General features: G+C 41.9%; 2 protein-coding genes across 2 annotated transcripts; one reads left to right on the forward strand and one right to left on the reverse strand.

Moving 5' to 3' along the window:
* Positions 1-325: 325 nt before the first annotated feature.
* On the forward strand, positions 326-4,750 carry LOC146555200 (uncharacterized). Its single transcript, XM_085252831.1, has 6 exons — positions 326-404; positions 622-723; positions 828-995; positions 1,116-1,232; positions 1,530-2,176; positions 4,661-4,750. The coding sequence occupies exons 1-6, from the start codon at positions 356-358 to the stop codon at positions 4,748-4,750; spliced, it is 1,173 nt and encodes a 390-aa protein (XP_085108957.1). The 5' UTR covers positions 326-355.
* A 299-nt stretch (positions 4,751-5,049) lies between these two features.
* Positions 5,050-14,229, reverse strand: LOC146555201 (uncharacterized). Its single transcript, XM_085252544.1, has 2 exons — positions 13,891-14,229; positions 5,050-7,843 (listed from the first exon to the last, which is right to left on the reverse strand). The coding sequence occupies exon 2, from the start codon at positions 7,549-7,551 to the stop codon at positions 5,989-5,991; it is 1,563 nt and encodes a 520-aa protein (XP_085108670.1). The 5' UTR covers positions 7,552-7,843; positions 13,891-14,229; the 3' UTR covers positions 5,050-5,988.
* Between the last annotated feature and the right edge of the window lie 2,720 nt (positions 14,230-16,949).

Here is a 16,949-nt window from a genome sequence, read left to right on the forward strand (position 1 = left end):
GTCTGAACAAAACGTCAATTATGGTTTCAACGTCAAAATTAAAGATGATGGCTTAATGACACAAGACGCAAGGTCATTCACATTTGTTAAAAACTTAATAATGTAAAAAAGAATTCCTGTGTTTTTTGTGATGCACGGATACTTGTTGTTGAATTGAAGAGGAAAGGTGTGGTAAGGTGCTCTGACATAGTGATTTGACGAAAGAAGAGTTGAATGTATGAATGATCATGCTTTAAAAATGTAAACACACCCAAACCTGATGTCACCTGTTCAGTATATAAAGTGCAGTGCTGATCCTCAGCTTCAGTATCACAGCCCAGGCAAACTAATCTGCAGAACTGACCTGTTCATCACAATGAAGCTGCTGTTTTCTCTGTTTCTTCTCTGGGCACTCTCCACCACAGGTAACTACACTCATTTCACCTGCAGGTAGAAGAGAGTCTAATTTAAAGCTTTAAATCTTTTATTTAAATCTTACATTGTAATTTTTTTTCCAAAGTTAGTGAGTAGTATTGACTCGACTGTAACCTGCTGTAACCCAATATGAACTTTCAGAACATCTCATATTTGCTATATATTTAAATTGTGATGATCAGTTTTGTGTTTCTCTCCTGATTGCAGCTGGAGCCCTCCAGTGCCAAACTTGCACAAATTCAGCATGTTCAAGCACAGCACTACTTACATGCTCATCGGAAACAATGTGTGTTACAGCTACCATTCTAGGTAATGTTTTCTTCATATCATATTTCATATTTTCACCAAATTACATCCCCTGTGAAGCTATTTGTGTTCCATCAACATTAACAAACTGCACTTTGAATTTGTAGCTACTTCATCTGGAACTCCGGTCACACAAATCTACAAGGCATGTGCATCTTCCTCCCTGTGTCCAGCCGTAACCTCTCAGACATTTTCAGTCGACCTGGGTTTTCAAAGTGCTCTGGCTTCTGCTCAATGCTGCAACACAGATAACTGCAACTCAGCAACTCTACCAAGTAAGTTAAATACTACGTTGCTCATTGATGACAAAAGAATAATATAAAGAAATAAAAGCAATAATCTGATGTTGTAAGAGTCTCTGTTCTGAAATGAAATGGCCTCCTTTTCTGTTTCAGATCCTGCTTCTCAGTCAAATAATGGTGGAGTATGCAACTTTTGTGACCCTTCCACTGGTCAGTGCTCCTCCACATTACAGTGTCAGGGAGTGGAGAACCAATGCTTCCAATCAACCAGTAAGTCTTTATGTTGTATCAGTTGTGTCATCGGTTTTCTATCAAAGATGATTTCAAATTCTTTTGTGATACTTCTGACATATAAAAGAGCGGAAAATTTTACCCTAATTTATACTAAATTTTATCCTTGGGTGTGAAAGTTACTGTGATAAGATTTTAAATTTCAAGACTGGAAGTCAGACAAACACATAAACTTTTTAAAAAGCTGTTAAGTTGTTTTTTGCATGAAATATATTAAGCATCCTGGAAAGTAGCCAATTTAAAACATATCCTGAAATTCTTCTTTTTGATCTGCAGTCAATAGCGGCACCAGCACGTATCCAGGTTACGGCTGCGCATCTGCAAACCTGTGTGCAGCTGCTTTAAGCCTGGGTTCTCTACCTTTCATGCAGAGCGTTGGTACAGTATCAGGTGTTGCCTGTTCTGCAGCACCAACTACAACTGCTGCCCCAACTACAACTACAACAACCACCACCACCCCAACTACAACTACAACTACCACCCCAACTACAACTACAACCACCACCCCAACTACAACTACAACCACTACCCCAACTACAACTACAACCACTGCCACAACTACAACCACCACCCCAACTACAACTCCAACCACTACCCCAACTACAACTACAACCACCACCCCAACTACAACTACAACCACTACCCCAACTACAACTACAACCACTGCCACAACTACAACCACCACCCCAACTACAACTACAACCACCACCCCAGCTACAACTACAACCACCACCCCAACTACAACTACAACCACTACCCCAACTACAACTACAACCACTGCCACAACTACAACCACCACCCCAACTACAACTACAACCACCACCCCAACTACAACTCCAACCACTACCCCAACTACAACTACAACCACCACCCCAACTACAACTACAACCACTACCCCAACTACAACTACAACCACCACCCCAGCTACAACTACAACCACCACCCCAACTACAACTACAACCACCACCCCAACTACAACCACCGCCACAACTACAACTACAGCCACCACCCCAACTACAACTACCGCCACAACTACAACCACCATCCCAACTACAACTACAACCACCGCCACAACAACAACCACCACCCCAACTACAACTCCAACCACTACCCCAACTACAACTACCGCCACAACTACAACCACCACCCCAACTCCAACTACCGCCACAACTACAACCACCACCCCAACTCCAACTACAACCACTCCTACAACTACAACCACCACCCCAACTACAACTACCACCACAACTACAACCACCACCCCAACTACAACTACAACCACTACCCCAACAACAACTACAACCACCGCCTCAACTACAAGCTCTGCAGCTACAACTGCTACATCAACTGCAACAACTGCCTCTACAACCAAAAGTGATGCTTGTTCTATCAGACTGGGAATGTTCCATCTGCTGCTTGGACTCCTTCTCTTTACCTTTCATTAAAGTCCCGAATAACAAAAAAAACAAACAAAAGAACATATGATGCTTTAACAAGACTCAAAAACCTTTTGGATATTGACCTTGTGTTTACAAACCACTGTTAAAGTAAAGTCAATGAAAAAAGGTGATAGAGTCTTGTTGAAGCAGACTTGGAATAAGTATGTATGCCTTCTTTGTATGTTGTCATGATGGACAATTATGTCCATTATGTCCAAAATAATATAATAATATAATCACAATGCTAAATGTGTGATAATACTGAATCCTTTAGGAATAACAAAGCATGCTTTGGAAATAGAAGAAAGAAGGAGAATTTCTATTTCTTATTTATTCATTTATTTTGCTTTGTGCTTTTTATTTTCTGCATTTCTCTCTCTCTAATCTGATGTATATTACTAGTGATCAATGTTGAATCTGCAAGGGTGGCATGTGCCCACCTAAAATTAATCTCTTGCCATCCCTAGTGGAACCCACGTTTTGCATATGACAGTGTTGTTTATTAAAATAAGCTAGCATTAACACTTTGAGCCTAGCTATAGTTAACATTGACAGAGTGAGCAATACAGTAAGTTTGCACCTCCTCTTGTCAGACCTGCAGGGTTTAAGCTTGTGGTGTTCTCCTCTGTCTTATGGCAGACAAACTATTTTTTTGCACTGGCACAAATAATTTGTGTGGCATCTTACTGTGACACCTGATTGTTGTCTAATTTTTGTTTTAGTAGTTTTAAATAGAGTTACAAAAAAACTTCAGATGCATTGCCTGCATTTTTCGGTAAATAGTTGTATAGAACTTTATTGTTTACGAAATGTGGGTGTAGGTCTTTAGAATTTAGGAAATTTCTGTAGCTCTGCCCCTGCTGATGATAAAGATACAATAAAGCCCTTGTCCTATATCCTTCTGTGTTTCAGTGTTAAACTGGGAACATTTCTGACATATGTTGGTATAGATTAATTTGGTTGTGTGGAGGCTGCTGCTTACAATCCTCTGTGTAGTTTTCACAACCGCTGGCAGAGTCATCTTCTGTGCCATAGAGCAGATATTACTCATATTAAATACATTTTAATAGAAAAAAAGAAAATAAAAATGTACATTTTTGTAAATTCCTTAGACATAACACTAGTATTTGTATTTATGCACTGCACAAAAACATTAAAGAAACAATTTGAAAATGCCCCATATCAATGGGATTTTTTTCCTGTATATCTCTCAAATAAAAGACACATTTAAAATCAAAGTGAAAAACTTATGCTGTAGGCTAGTTCATTTTGCAGACATTTCAATGCAGTATTAGTATCAGTATCAGTATCAGTAGTTTGTACGACCCCCATATATTTTTTGCATACAGGTATAGTAGAATATCTTTAATTTTGTTTTGTTTTATTAAACTTGAGTATGAACTTATACAACATGCAGCAAGATATTTGAGAAAAATAACGTTTTATTGATTATAAAATACGTTATATCAGATTTATATCTATATCGGCAGATATCCAAATTTATGATATCAGTATCTGACATAAAAAAGTGGTATCGTGCCATCTCTAGTTTGTACAGCGCCCATGTGCTTGTATGCATGCTTGTAATGTTAGGACATGCTTGGTCCACGGCATCACTGAGATGCTGCGTGAGGCTAATAATAATGCTGAGGCTGGGCATTGACGGGCACCAGGAGGAGCCAGGATGTACAGCAACAGAGCAGGGTCTGACAATGGGCCCAAGGATTTCTTGATGATACCTAATAGCAGTCAGGCTGCCGTTGCCTAGCTTGTAGAGGTCCCTCCATGGATATGCCGCCACAGACTATCACTGACTAATTAGCGAACCAGTCATGTTGAAGGCATAAGAACTGGTTTGGTTTAGCCAACAGGGCTCTATGGCGCTGAGGAGAGCACAGGACCTACTAGAAGGCGAAAAGTTCTCAGCACATCAGAGGCTGCCTATCTCCCTCTCTTGACCACAATCAGTTTGTGTACACACCAAATCAGTTCACGGAGGATGCCATCATCATCACCCTTCACAGAATGCTAAGCCATCTGGAGAACAGGAAGATCTAAGTGAGGATGCATATACTTCTCTTATCTGCTACTTATTCTTGCTCCCCTGTTTATATTTTATTTTATTCCATGCACAGTTGGACAGTTGCACAGCCATTCGTTGAAAATGTCCATTTCAAGCTGGACATTGTGTTTTTTCCCCTGCAGTTTCAGTCATAGTCTTCCTTTTATAGTTCATGTTTATCACACAGTAGTGTTTCAGATGTTTCATCTAAGACATGGAAACAGAAAGGAGTAAAGAAATTGTTGGGGGAAAACTGTAAAAAACCCAGGAGAAATAAAGACACAATGAGACAAAGTTACTTTCTTTATCAAACGTGTACACGGGTGAGCTGCTAAGAACAACTCACCCCATGCACAGTGGCTTGGTAATTTTTATAGGCACAGAGCACAGAGACAGTGAGAACAGGATAACAAATAATAAACAGATAAAATAAAACAACTCCATATATGGTGCTAGTCTCGTCAGCAGAGAGCTAGGGAAGATAAAACAATCTAAAACAATATGTCCCAGAAACAAGATGTCTTTGCTGGGAAAGTCTAAAAAGATAATTCTAAACTAATCTAACCATAGGCAAAGGGCAGACAAAAGGCATCTTTGTACATTTAAAAGAAGGTAAAGAAACATAGAATCATTTTTCCTGTAACATTCCCTCCTGTTTTAACTTATTTTAAATGTATACAACAATTGTCTATGAAGGTTATTTATTAAGTATCTTAGGCAATTTTTTTAATTTCCAAAATGCCAGCATAGCAGAAATGGAAGTCATTTGGTCTAAAGAATAAAATAAAATAAAATAATAAAAAGAAAAACATAGTAAATGAAATCATAGTAAATGAAATAACAAGTAGAATAAACAAGAAAAAATAATAAAACTAAAACTACAAAAAATAAAGGATAAAAACCTTATACTTTAAAACGAAAACTACAAAAAATAAAAGGATGAAAACTAAAATGAAAACTTTGTATTTAAAAAATGATGAAAACCTAATATGTAAAATGAAAACTTCAAAAAATACAAGGATGAAAACCTTATATTTAAAATGATGCAAACCTTAAATTGAAAACTTTATATGTAAAATAATGAAAACTTCATATTTAAAATGAAAACTTTATGTTTAAAACTGAAAACTTCAAAAAAAATAAAAGGATGAAAACCTGCATAACCTACTAATGTTTTAATCAGTGCGTGATCACTTGACAAGTCATTTTTAATCACCACGTCATTTATTAGCAGTTAGTACAAGTTCTCCTCTAACAGAATTGCAACGGGATGTTGTTCTTCTTGAGGCACGGCAACATAAGCAGTCATTGTAGTTGTTATCATCTTTGAAATCATTACTCTTAGGCATGGCAACACACACAACACTAATATGAGCAGTGCTATCATGATGAGACCTAGAAGAAAAAATGGCTTTGCTACAGCAGCCAGCCATGAACCGCTGAACAGCCAGTCAAGCCAGCCTTGTGCTGTAGCTGCTCCAGGTGTGTGGTCAGTGACATATTTTTGCAGAGCGGTCAAATTCTGCAAAGCTTCATAAATGTCTCCTCCAGTTTCGTATCCATCAGGGATAAAAGTGCAACATGTTTCCCCGATCAGCTTGCAAACTCCTCCTTGTGATGCTGTTAGCAGGTCTAGTGTCAGTCTGTTCTGCAGCACCATTGTTCTGATGGCCTGCTGTTCTCCTGCTAAGGCAGTTCCCAGGGTCTTAGTCAAGTTGATGTGTCGTAGCAGAGCATATCGGTTGATTTCCACATGATCCCGCACCTCGGCAACTCCAATGCCGGGGATCAAGCTCTGTAAGAATTTCACTCCACCTCCCCAGATGCGAAACTCTCCCGGCACTCCAGTGTCCACAGTAATGCCGAAAGAATTGGGTGAGGTGAAGTCCACTTCACGTCTCTGTCGGCGGCTTGGGTGATGTGCAACACGTTGCATGAAGAAAACGTGATCTGATAATTCCACCAGGGCGCACAGACCTCCCCAACCTTCAGGGAGTGACAGATAAGCCTTGTTGCCACATAGGAAGTACCAGTCAGCCAAAACTCTGGTTCCTCTGCTGCTGGGTGCCGTCCGTGCACATCCTGTCTGGTACTGAGTCTTTGTTTGTAGTGGCATTCGGTAGCTGTAGTCGGAGCGACAGTTTAGGCCCATCAGCGTCGTGTTACTGGCACAGGTGGCGTTAATTGAACAGGCCATACACTTCCTCTCGTTCCTTGGTGGGCAGAAAGTGTATATGTGCTTACATAGGTGAGTAGGCAGCTCCCCCACTGCCCGCGAGCCATTGTTCATCACACATACTGGCAGTTGCGCTGCGTTTAGTTTGTTTAGTAGAATTACATCAGGCAGCGGGTCTGAGACTTGGGGCCAGGTCAGTAGGTATGTCTGTCCGGAACAGTTCACATTTGTGAGTGATGATGACCTCCAGGTTGCTTTCGCTGGGATGCTGTAGTTGGCTTTGGACCAAAGAGTACCGTAGCCTGGATGTGTTGCCAGGCCCAACAGGCACCAACTGCGATCTTCAGGTATGCTGTACGGCCACAGGCCAGACGTCTGTGAGGATAGGGGCATATGGGTACATGCATAGCAGTCAGTTTTGTTATTCAAGTGAGCTGTAGTGTTCATAAACTGCCACCAGAAGTTAGTGGCGTAGCCATGGGGAAACTTGGTGTACTTTCCTTTGTCATACAGTGTCTGCCTTTTCTCCATATAGCGTGACTTGTTGTCCCTCACGGAAGCAAAGGTGAGGAGCCCGGCCATGGTCAGGGCCGCTGCAGTTGATAAGAGCCACCACCTCATGACGACGGAACACACCCTCCTGTCGCGAGTAGACCCCCCGGCCAGGAAAGCTGACCCCTCCACCGGGCGAGATCACAACAAGTGGGCAAGCCTGCCGTCAGCTGTGTTTAGATGGCTTCACTGACTCGCCTGCAGTGACTCTGATGGATCCAGGATGGTCGTTCCGCAATTTTGCAAGCGGTCGGTGTAGTGAGGAGGACTTGGTATGGCCCCTCCCACCTGGGTGTGCTCCAGTTTTTCCTTTGGAGCACCTTGATCAGAACCCAGTCACCGGGCTTTAGTCTGCAAGACACTGGAGAAACATCATCAGGTTGTTGATTATGTACAATGATCTCTTTGTTTTCTAACAGCTTAGACATCCATTCTGCTAATGTGTTTTCTCTGATTGCTTTGTCTATTGGTTGACTGGTAATAGGCAGTGGAAACGGCCTGCCATGAATGATTTCAAATGGAGTTAGTTTATGGGAGCCTTGTGTTAAGCGCATCCACATTTTCACTAAACCCAAACATTCAGGCCACGGCCTTCCTGTTTCTGCCATGCATTTCCTGAGCCTTTGTTTTATAGTGCCGTTAGTTCTCTCTACAAGGCCTGCGCTCTGAGGGTGATAAGCACAGTGGTGTTTTATGCTGAAACCGAGTGCTTCAGAGACCTTAGTGATGACATCATTTACAAAATGAGTGCCGTTGTCTGACCGTATCAAAGCTGGGATGCCATATGTGGGTATGAAGTGATTGCACAGGCACTTTGCTACTGAAATTGCATCTGCCTTTTTCACTGGATAGATTTCCGGCCACTTTGAGAACACGTCTATAACCACTAGGGCATATTTTGACCCTTGACATTCGCTTAGTTCAATAAAATCCATATGAATTGTGTGAAAAGGATGAGGCGGAGTTGGAAAACGGCCTCTTTTTGGTCGCAGGTTACCCTGAGCATTATATTTTTGACACGTCATGCACGTTCTGACAAATTGTTTTGCTGAAGTTTCAAAATTTACAGTGTAAAAATGAGAGTTGACAATACAGGTCATTCCCCCCGATGACAAATGCGTACAGCCATGAGTCACTAATGCCGCCATCTTGTGGAGCGATTTTGGCAACACTGGCTTGCCATAACACATCATTAAATCGTTTGTCAGAACTGCACCGTGTTTCAGCCATTTTGCCTGCTCTGCTGTGCTTGCTGCTTTTTGTTCACTTTGCAACACATCCAGTGGAATCTGATGTGTGTTTACTGCCATCAATGTCATGTTTGTCTTTTGTGCCGCCTGTTTTGCGGCTCTGTCAGCAAAATTGTTGCCTGTAGTAATAAAAGAGCCATCAGTTTTGTGTGCTGCACATTTACACAATGCGAGTTGTTGTGGTAAATTTATTACAGTCAGCAGGCGTTGTAAGAGGCTTGCATGCTGGACTGGTTTACCGGTTGATGTAATCATTCCTCTGTTTTGCCAGAGCTTTGCGAAATGATGCACAGCAGAGAAAACATACTGGCTGTCTGTATAAACGTTTATTGGTTTATCTTTGTGGATTTCACACGCGCGAATAACAGCTATCAGCTCAGCGCTCTGTGCAGAATATGAAGAAGAAAGTGGTTTTGCTTCTATTATTCTACTGTCTGTGGTTACTGCGTAACCTACACAATTTCGGCCTGTGTTGTCTTTAGAGGCTGATCCGTCCACAAAGACATCAGTAAAACCAGCTTGTGGCTCAGCATGGATGTCAGGGCGGGGTTTGGTGTCTTTGTCTAATTCTGCATGGCAGTTGTGCACATCTCCATCAGCTGGTGTGCTCACTAGAGTCCCTGGATTCAGTGTGCCACATTTTTCCAGTGTGATGTGAGACTGTGATAGTAAAATGCCTACATACGATAGCTGTCTGGCATGAGTCAGGTAAGAGAGATTGGCTTGCAGCAGTATAGATGTGACAGCATGCGGGACCTTGACAACTAGTTTGTGCCCTAAGACAATGTCTGCTGACTTCTTTACTGCTTCTGTGGCCGCTGCACAGCTTTGGACGCAAGTCGGCAGGCCCGAAACTACAGCGTCTAACTTACACGAGTAGAATGCTAGAGGGCGCTGTTTGTCACCAAAAGCCTGTGTCAGAACTGCCTTCATGTAGCCGGCCCCCCCATCAACATGCAGCACGAAAGGCTTGTCATAATCAGGCAGGGCCAGGACTACATTTGTTTGTAAAGCCACCTTTAGGTTAGTAAATGCTGTGTCTGCCTCTACCGTCCACGTTATTGTGTCGCGCAAAGCGAGGTTTTTGCCATAAATCATGTCTTGGAGTGGCTGAACTGTTAGTGCATACTCTGGAATCCAAGCTCTACAGAAATTACACAAACCTAAAAAACTCATCATCTGTTGTTTTGTTTTAGGTTTGGGTGTGTTTTGCACTGCCAGCTTTCTGGTTCCCAGCAGTGTTTTGCCCTGGCCTGTGAGTGTGTGTCCGAGATATGTAACGTTATCACTCCACAGCTGCAGTTTGTGTTTTGAGACTTTGTGGCCCTGTTCAGCCAAATGCTGTAGCACAGCAAGTGTGTTGTCTTTGCACGCCTGCTGTGTGTGACCGGTTATCAAAATGTCATCTACATACAGCAAGTATTGACCTAACTGTGGGAGCCTACAGCTAGACATTGACTTCTTCAGTGCTTCTGCATAGAGGGTTGGGCTATTCTGAAAACCCTGGGGCAAACGAGTGTATGTGTACCTCTGACCCTCAAAGGTGAAGCCAAACAATGGCTGTGAGTCTGGATGTAGTGGAACTGAGAAAAAGGCGTTTGAAAGGTCGATTACTGAGAACCACTGTTCGTTCGGTGTGACCTGATTTAAAATAGTGTGTGGATTAGCAACCACAGGTGAGATTTGTTCCGTCACTTCGTTTATAGCTCTCAGGTCATGTACTAGACGGTATGCACCCGCGGTAGCTTTTTTAACAGGAAAGATAGGAGTGTTACAGGTGGCTGTCTTTGTTTTTATTAAAATTCCTGCCTTCTCCATGTCTGCTATCACTGGGCGAATGCCATGTCTAGCCTCAGTAGTGAGTGGGTATTGAGATATCAGTGGTCTGTGTTTTGAGAGAGGTTTTACTCTTACTTCATCTGCATTTTTTATAAGGCCTACATCAGCAGGGCCTGTAGACCAGAGAGTTTCAGGCAGCTGAGCTAGTGCTGCCTGGTGTCATTCAGTCAGTTGTGCGTGTGTTTCAGCGACATCAGTTAGGTGTACAGCAGGCCTGACTGTGACCAACCAACCCAGTGTGTATCGGAAACACCCCGTCCGGCGGCCTTGCAGCCAGCCTTCATGAGTGTCTTCCGTTTTTTCATAAGTGTCTGCTTCAACCCTGGCTAACACATTTCCTAAATCCTTCCAGTCTGAATGATAGTTATGCACTACAGACACGTGTGGCTTAGGCATGCGGTTCAAAGCCTTCACGGCTGCTGATTGGATTACTGAGCACACTGCATTTCCCGACTTTGTGACATACAGGTGTTGTAAAGTCAAACTCTGTTGTCCTAGCTTCCACACTTGCTGATCGTAAAGTGGGTCTGGGCCTGGAGTTTGTTTAAATCTCAACGTGTTGTGATAGTCAGTGGGTTTCTGGAAATAGGATGTGGGGGGTGTATATTTGCGGGCCACATTGTGTAGCTTTGTGAGCTCGGGCAACTCAAGAGTCCAGTAATAATGTGGGACACCGTAGCCTTGAGAGAGACACACGTTGCTGCTGTGTGCCGTGTTAATGCTATCTGGCTCTGGTGTGTTGTCATTTAGCATGCATTCAGCAATCATGCCATACTCTTCCGGTACCACGCCTATCTTGAGTTCTGTCAGAGCGTCTCTTCCTAGTAGGTTTACTGGGCATGACGGGTCATATATGCATTTAATGAAGCACCTGCGGCCACTTTCGGTATGCATTAGTTCTAACGGGGCAGTTAGTTGTTGTACAGTGGTGTGGCCTGTGGCTGACTTCACAACTAATGTGTCTTTTGAGTACTGTAAGTTTTTAGGCGGCTGCCTTAGAACCGTTTTACATGCTCCGGTGTCACACAACATTTGGATTGGTTGCCCGTTCACATGAATTAGCAGCATTGGTTTGTATTCTGACCCTAATAGCAATTGTTCTATGTTAAAAACTTCCCCTCCCTCATCAATGTTCATGTCTTGTGTGTTTTCTAGTCACATGTCGCTGTTCTCCATAGATTCGCCACTGTTTTGCCTGTCATTGTTTCTCCTATTATTTTGTGTCTGTGGCTTGCTCCTGCAATCTCGTGCAAAATGACCTTCTCTCCCACAGTTAAAACAGGCATTGTCTTTGAAATATCTGCTGTTTCTGTTTGGGTGTTTGTGGCCTTGCTGCCGATTGCCTTGCTTCCCTCTCTGCCTCTGATAGCCTCCCGAAAATGCAAGGAAACCTGTCTCTGAATCTATAGTGAAGACGTCAGCCTTATTTTTCTGTTTGTGCACTTTTGTGGCGTGTTCAGCATGTAACAGGGCATCCGGCAGGTTGCCAGTGGTCATTGTGACCCAATGTTTCTCTACATGTGCTCTTATTGGTGGGAGCAGGCCATTTAGAAATGCATTTTTTAACTGCTGCTGGAATGGCGTTGCATCGCCATCGGCATAATCTAAACCTGAATGCTGCCTAAAAACTGGGCGCAGGCGGTCTAAAAAGTCTGATGCAGTTTCATTTTCTTTCTGTTTCACCTCTCCTATTTTATTGTAGTTTGGCTTGGGGGCCAGCTGTAATTTCACACGTTCATAGAAGTTATGTAGTTGGCCTTCTAAATCAGGGTCACCTGCACGCAGGGGTTGTGGTCCGTTGCCGACCACTAAAGAATCTAAAGGATTATTAATTGCCCCCCCAGTGAAAGAGCCTTTCACTGAGCCAAACTTCAAACCTAAAAGATCTTGAAGTACCTGGTACATTTCATGACCGTTTAAATACCACTGAGTCCTAATTGCTTCAACTGCTCTCTTCCATATGTCAAAACCGTCATGCAGGGGCGGGACATCTTTAAGAACATTTTTGCGATCCTCATGTGACCATGGTCTAAACACAAGAATTGTGGGGTGTGCGTCTTGATGCCCCATAGGTCCAATCGGCTGACCATATCTGGGGTTAGGTGAACTTATTAATGGAAATACTCCTGGGGGGCTTGGGGGGTCAGGCCATATGTCCCTGCCTACATGATCTTCCCCTATATCTGTTTTGGGTGCATGTGTTACTGACATTTTAGCTAAATCTGCCTGCACTGAACCGTAAGGGTTATTCACAGCTGCATCTTTCTCTGTGTGCTTGGGAGTTGATGCAGAGGCAGTAACATAGGGGGGAGGGGCTGCAGCCGTTGCTTCAGGCACCTCACAGCTTTGCTTTTGTTTTTTATTCTGTCTCTTTTCTCTATTCTCAGCACGTCTCTGTTGCTCTTTTTTCCATGCATCTAGGAAAGTTAATTCATTTGTGCGTTTTCCTTTCTTTCTAAGATTTGTGGTTGCACTTATTTCTTTTAATAAGCTATCTTTGAGCTGCGTTAAAGCTGCGGGGCTGCACGTACCCTCCCACCCAGGACATGACGTCTTTTTAGGATTACGCCATCTCCTTGCGCTGATTTTTCCTGCACCTGGATATTTATTTTCTATCCACTGTTCGTCATTAATGAACTTTTGTGTATACTGCCCATTATTGGCAACAGGTTTTGAGGTTTCATTCCCCATTTTTCCAATTTTTTATTATTTAGTGTATCTTACTTATGTATTTATGTATTTATTTATTTTTTTATTTAGTCATGCATGTACTTATATTATTTATAGTATATTGACAACACAGCTGCTATCCACCTTCGCTGGTATGAGGAATGAGAGTGGATGCTCACACGCCCTTCTACTTTCGGACTATTTCCAAAAGCAGTGTGAACTTTACGAGACGGAACTCGACCGTTTTCCCAAACCACCAGCACTTCAGCGAACAGCAGTGAAAGAAAAACACAGTAGGAGCAGCTCAGTCTCTTATTGGACCGTGAAAATTCAGCTTGCTCCGTTAATTAAAACAATACACACACACACATTCACATTCACAGCTTCGACGCGCGCGACCGGAACCCTTATAATAAGGGGAGCTCCCAGAGCTACTCACTCCCTAGACCCAGTCTAGACCCAGCTGGGGGAGCTACCCAGAGCTCCAAAGCTACCAGTCGACGAGCTCCCAGAGCTACCAGTCGACGAGCTACGCTACCAGTCGACGAGCTTCCAAAGCTACCAGTCGACGAGCTACTTCCGCTATTTTAAATTCCCTGAATTCAAAATACGCTTTTACGCAAGATTGTGTCAGTGTGTCTGTATCTACCTGGTCAGTGTCGCCGGGTCTGGTCCACCTCGATCGGGCCCCACCACCGTGGGTCGCTTTCTAAGAACGTTGGCCAAGACTCGAATTTAACGCTCTTGGTCTTTTATCACACACCTAGTATGTGAGCTGTCGACAGGCGAGCAACGTGGACTGGTCACGGAGATGGGACACGATGGAGGCGCTCCGGCTCCGAAGGACCAAGAAATGTTGGGGGAAAACTCTGTAAAAAACCCAGGAGAAATAAAGACACAATGAGACAAAGTTACTTTCTTTATCAAACGTGTACACGGGTGAGCTGCTAAGAACAACTCACCCCATGCACAGTGGCTTGGTAATTTTTATAGGCACAGATCACAGAGACAGTGAGAACAGGATAACAAATAATAAACAGATAAAATAAAACAACTCCATATATGGTGCTAGTCTCGTCAGCAGAGAGCTAGGGAAGATAAAACAATCTAAAACAATATGTCCCAGAAACAAGATGTCTTTGCTGGGAAAGTCTAAAAAGATAATTCTAAACTAATCTAACCATAGGCAAAGGGCAGACAAAAGGCATCTTTGTACATTTAAAAGAAGGTAAAGAAACATAGAATCATTTTTCCTGTAACAGAAATAGTAAAGAGAAGCATATATTAAAAGATAACTCGGCTGTGGTGGAGGTGACATACCAGGGCATTAGCTGAAAAATTAATGTAATGGCCAAACCCTTAATTAAGTGATTCAGAAACAACCTGCGTTATTTCTGTGTTAGACAATAATAGATAAAAAAAGAAGGTGTGTGTGACAAATGATCATACTTGATAAATAACATGCTGTATGTTTGATTTGAATAAGCGTGCTATTATTATGTTACAAAGAGAGCGTGGCAATGACATCCGTTTAACAACAGCAGGTGTGGTAAATTGAGAGAGTAGCACAACACTGTGACAGAGTTACAGCGTCAGTTGTGTTTCATGATGGTTTTTGAAAACATTTGAGATGGTAGATCATGAGGTTTAGATGATTTCTTAGCTGTTTGAAGCGTGTAAGAGCAAAATGTACAAAGCATGGAAGCATAAACCAGAAAATCAATGTTTGAGCTAAAAGACATTTCAGTAAAGCAGCTGAGTAAAAGTAAAGTTACTCCACTGTTCAAGTATTGATCTTGATCGGGTAAGGCAGCTGCCACACCTGCAGCAGGTTTTACACCATTGATCACAAAGCCGTCAGTTTCTCAACAAACCAGATCTATAGGAAAGAATGAAGCAGGTGTGGGGCAAGAAAATAAAAAGTGATTAACATGTTTTATATTTTATTCAGACAGTTACCTCACAGTCATGACTGTTAGTTCTTGCATTAAGGAACATCTGATGATTTTCTTTCAACTTACACATAAAATCAAACAGATTTCACACCACACTGTTTATACTGTGTTAGTGAGTAAAATCAAGTTTTCATATTGAAATGGTCAACAACTGGCATTCAAGTAGGAATGAAAACTGTTATTGTAGTATAAGCTGATTAAATAGACATCTACAATGATCACTGTTTTTTTCAGATATATTAATTTTGAGATTAAAAACACAACATTTGTTAGCAAATTAATAGTTCTTTTTGGACTTCTTTCTTTTGTTTTATCTTGACCTCTGTAGGATCTCTGAGTTTGTGTCCCTCTCTTAGACAAACAAACTCGAAGCTACATTATGACAAAAACTGTATGATTTCAGTGCATGCATTATTAGCCTCACAAATATGAAGCCTAAAATATTGCAGTCACTCTCTAGTGGCTTGTTGCAGTACAGGTAATGTGAGGTACTTGATGTTATGTTTATGTTACTTTAGTTACTTTATGAGAGCATCTGGTCCTCACAGTGTGTGCTGATAAAATTCTGGTCCTTGGACAAATGTAGTTGATAACCCCTGATCTATTTAGACACCATTTATCATTAGTAGTATATGTAGAGGACAACACTTAATGTAAAGCATTTAGGCTTGATCTTCATCAGTTGTAGAAAAGTTATTCCAGGGTTGTTTCATAACATTTGGTCCTGATTTTATTTGGAAGTGTCAGCTGTTATAAATAAATTGAATTGTCTGAACAAAACGTCAATTATGGTTTCAACGTCAAAATTAAAGATGATGGCTTAATGACACAAGACGCAAGGTCATTCACATTTGTTAAAAACTTAATAATGTAAAAAAGAATTCCTGTGTTTTTTGTGATGCACGGATACTTGTTGTTGAATTGAAGAGGAAAGGTGTGGTAAGGTGCTCTGACATAGTGATTTGACGAAAGAAGAGTTGAATGTATGAATGATCATGCTTTAAAAATGTAAACACACCCAAACCTGATGTCACCTGTTCAGTATATAAAGTGCAGTGCTGATCCTCAGCTTCAGTATCACAGCCCAGGCAAACTAATCTGCAGAACTGACCTGTTCATCACAATGAAGCTGCTGTTTTCTCTGTTTCTTCTCTGGGCACTCTCCACCACAGGTAACTACACTCATTTCACCTGCAGGTAGAAGAGAGTCTAATTTAAAGCTTTAAATCTTTTATTTAAATCTTACATTGTAATTTTTTTTCCAAAGTTAGTGAGTAGTATTGACTCGACTGTAACCTGCTGTAACCCAATATGAACTTTCAGAACATCTCATATTTGCTATATATTTAAATTGTGATGATCAGTTTTGTGTTTCTCTCCTGATTGCAGCTGGAGCCCTCCAGTGCCAAACTTGCACAAATTCAGCATGTTCAAGCACAGCACTACTTACATGCTCCTCATCGGAACCAATGTGTGTTACAGCTACCATTCTAGGTAATGTTTTCTTCATATCATATTTCATATTTTCACCAAATTACATCCCCTGTGAAGCTATTTGTGTTCCATCAACATTAACAAACTGCACTTTGAATTTGTAGCTACTTCATCTGGAACTCCGGTCACACAAATCTACAAGGCATGTGCATCTTCCTCCCTGTGTCCAGCCGTAACCTCTCAGACATTCTCAGTCGACCTGGGTTTTCAAAGTGCTCTGGCTTCTGCTCAATGCTGCAACACAGATAACTGCAACTCA

Source organism: Mchenga conophoros, linkage group LG17 (genome assembly GCF_057382185.1).
Source record: "Mchenga conophoros isolate Kocher_MC1m ecotype Shallow Benthic linkage group LG17, M_conophoros_male_GT1.1, whole genome shotgun sequence".
NCBI lineage: Eukaryota > Metazoa > Chordata > Actinopteri > Cichliformes > Cichlidae > Mchenga > Mchenga conophoros.

Coding starts and splice junctions, on each gene's coding strand:
- LOC146555200 (XM_085252831.1), top strand. CDS start 356: ATGAAGCTGCTGTTTTCTCTGTTTCTTCTCTGGGCACTCTCCACCACA. Junction 405..621: donor CTGGGCACTCTCCACCACAG/GTAACTACACTC, acceptor TCCTGATTGCAG/CTGGAGCCCTCCAGTGCCAA. Junction 724..827: donor TGTTACAGCTACCATTCTAG/GTAATGTTTTCT, acceptor TTGAATTTGTAG/CTACTTCATCTGGAACTCCG.
- LOC146555201 (XM_085252544.1), bottom strand. CDS start 7,551: ATGAGGTGGTGGCTCTTATCAACTGCAGCGGCCCTGACCATGGCCGGG.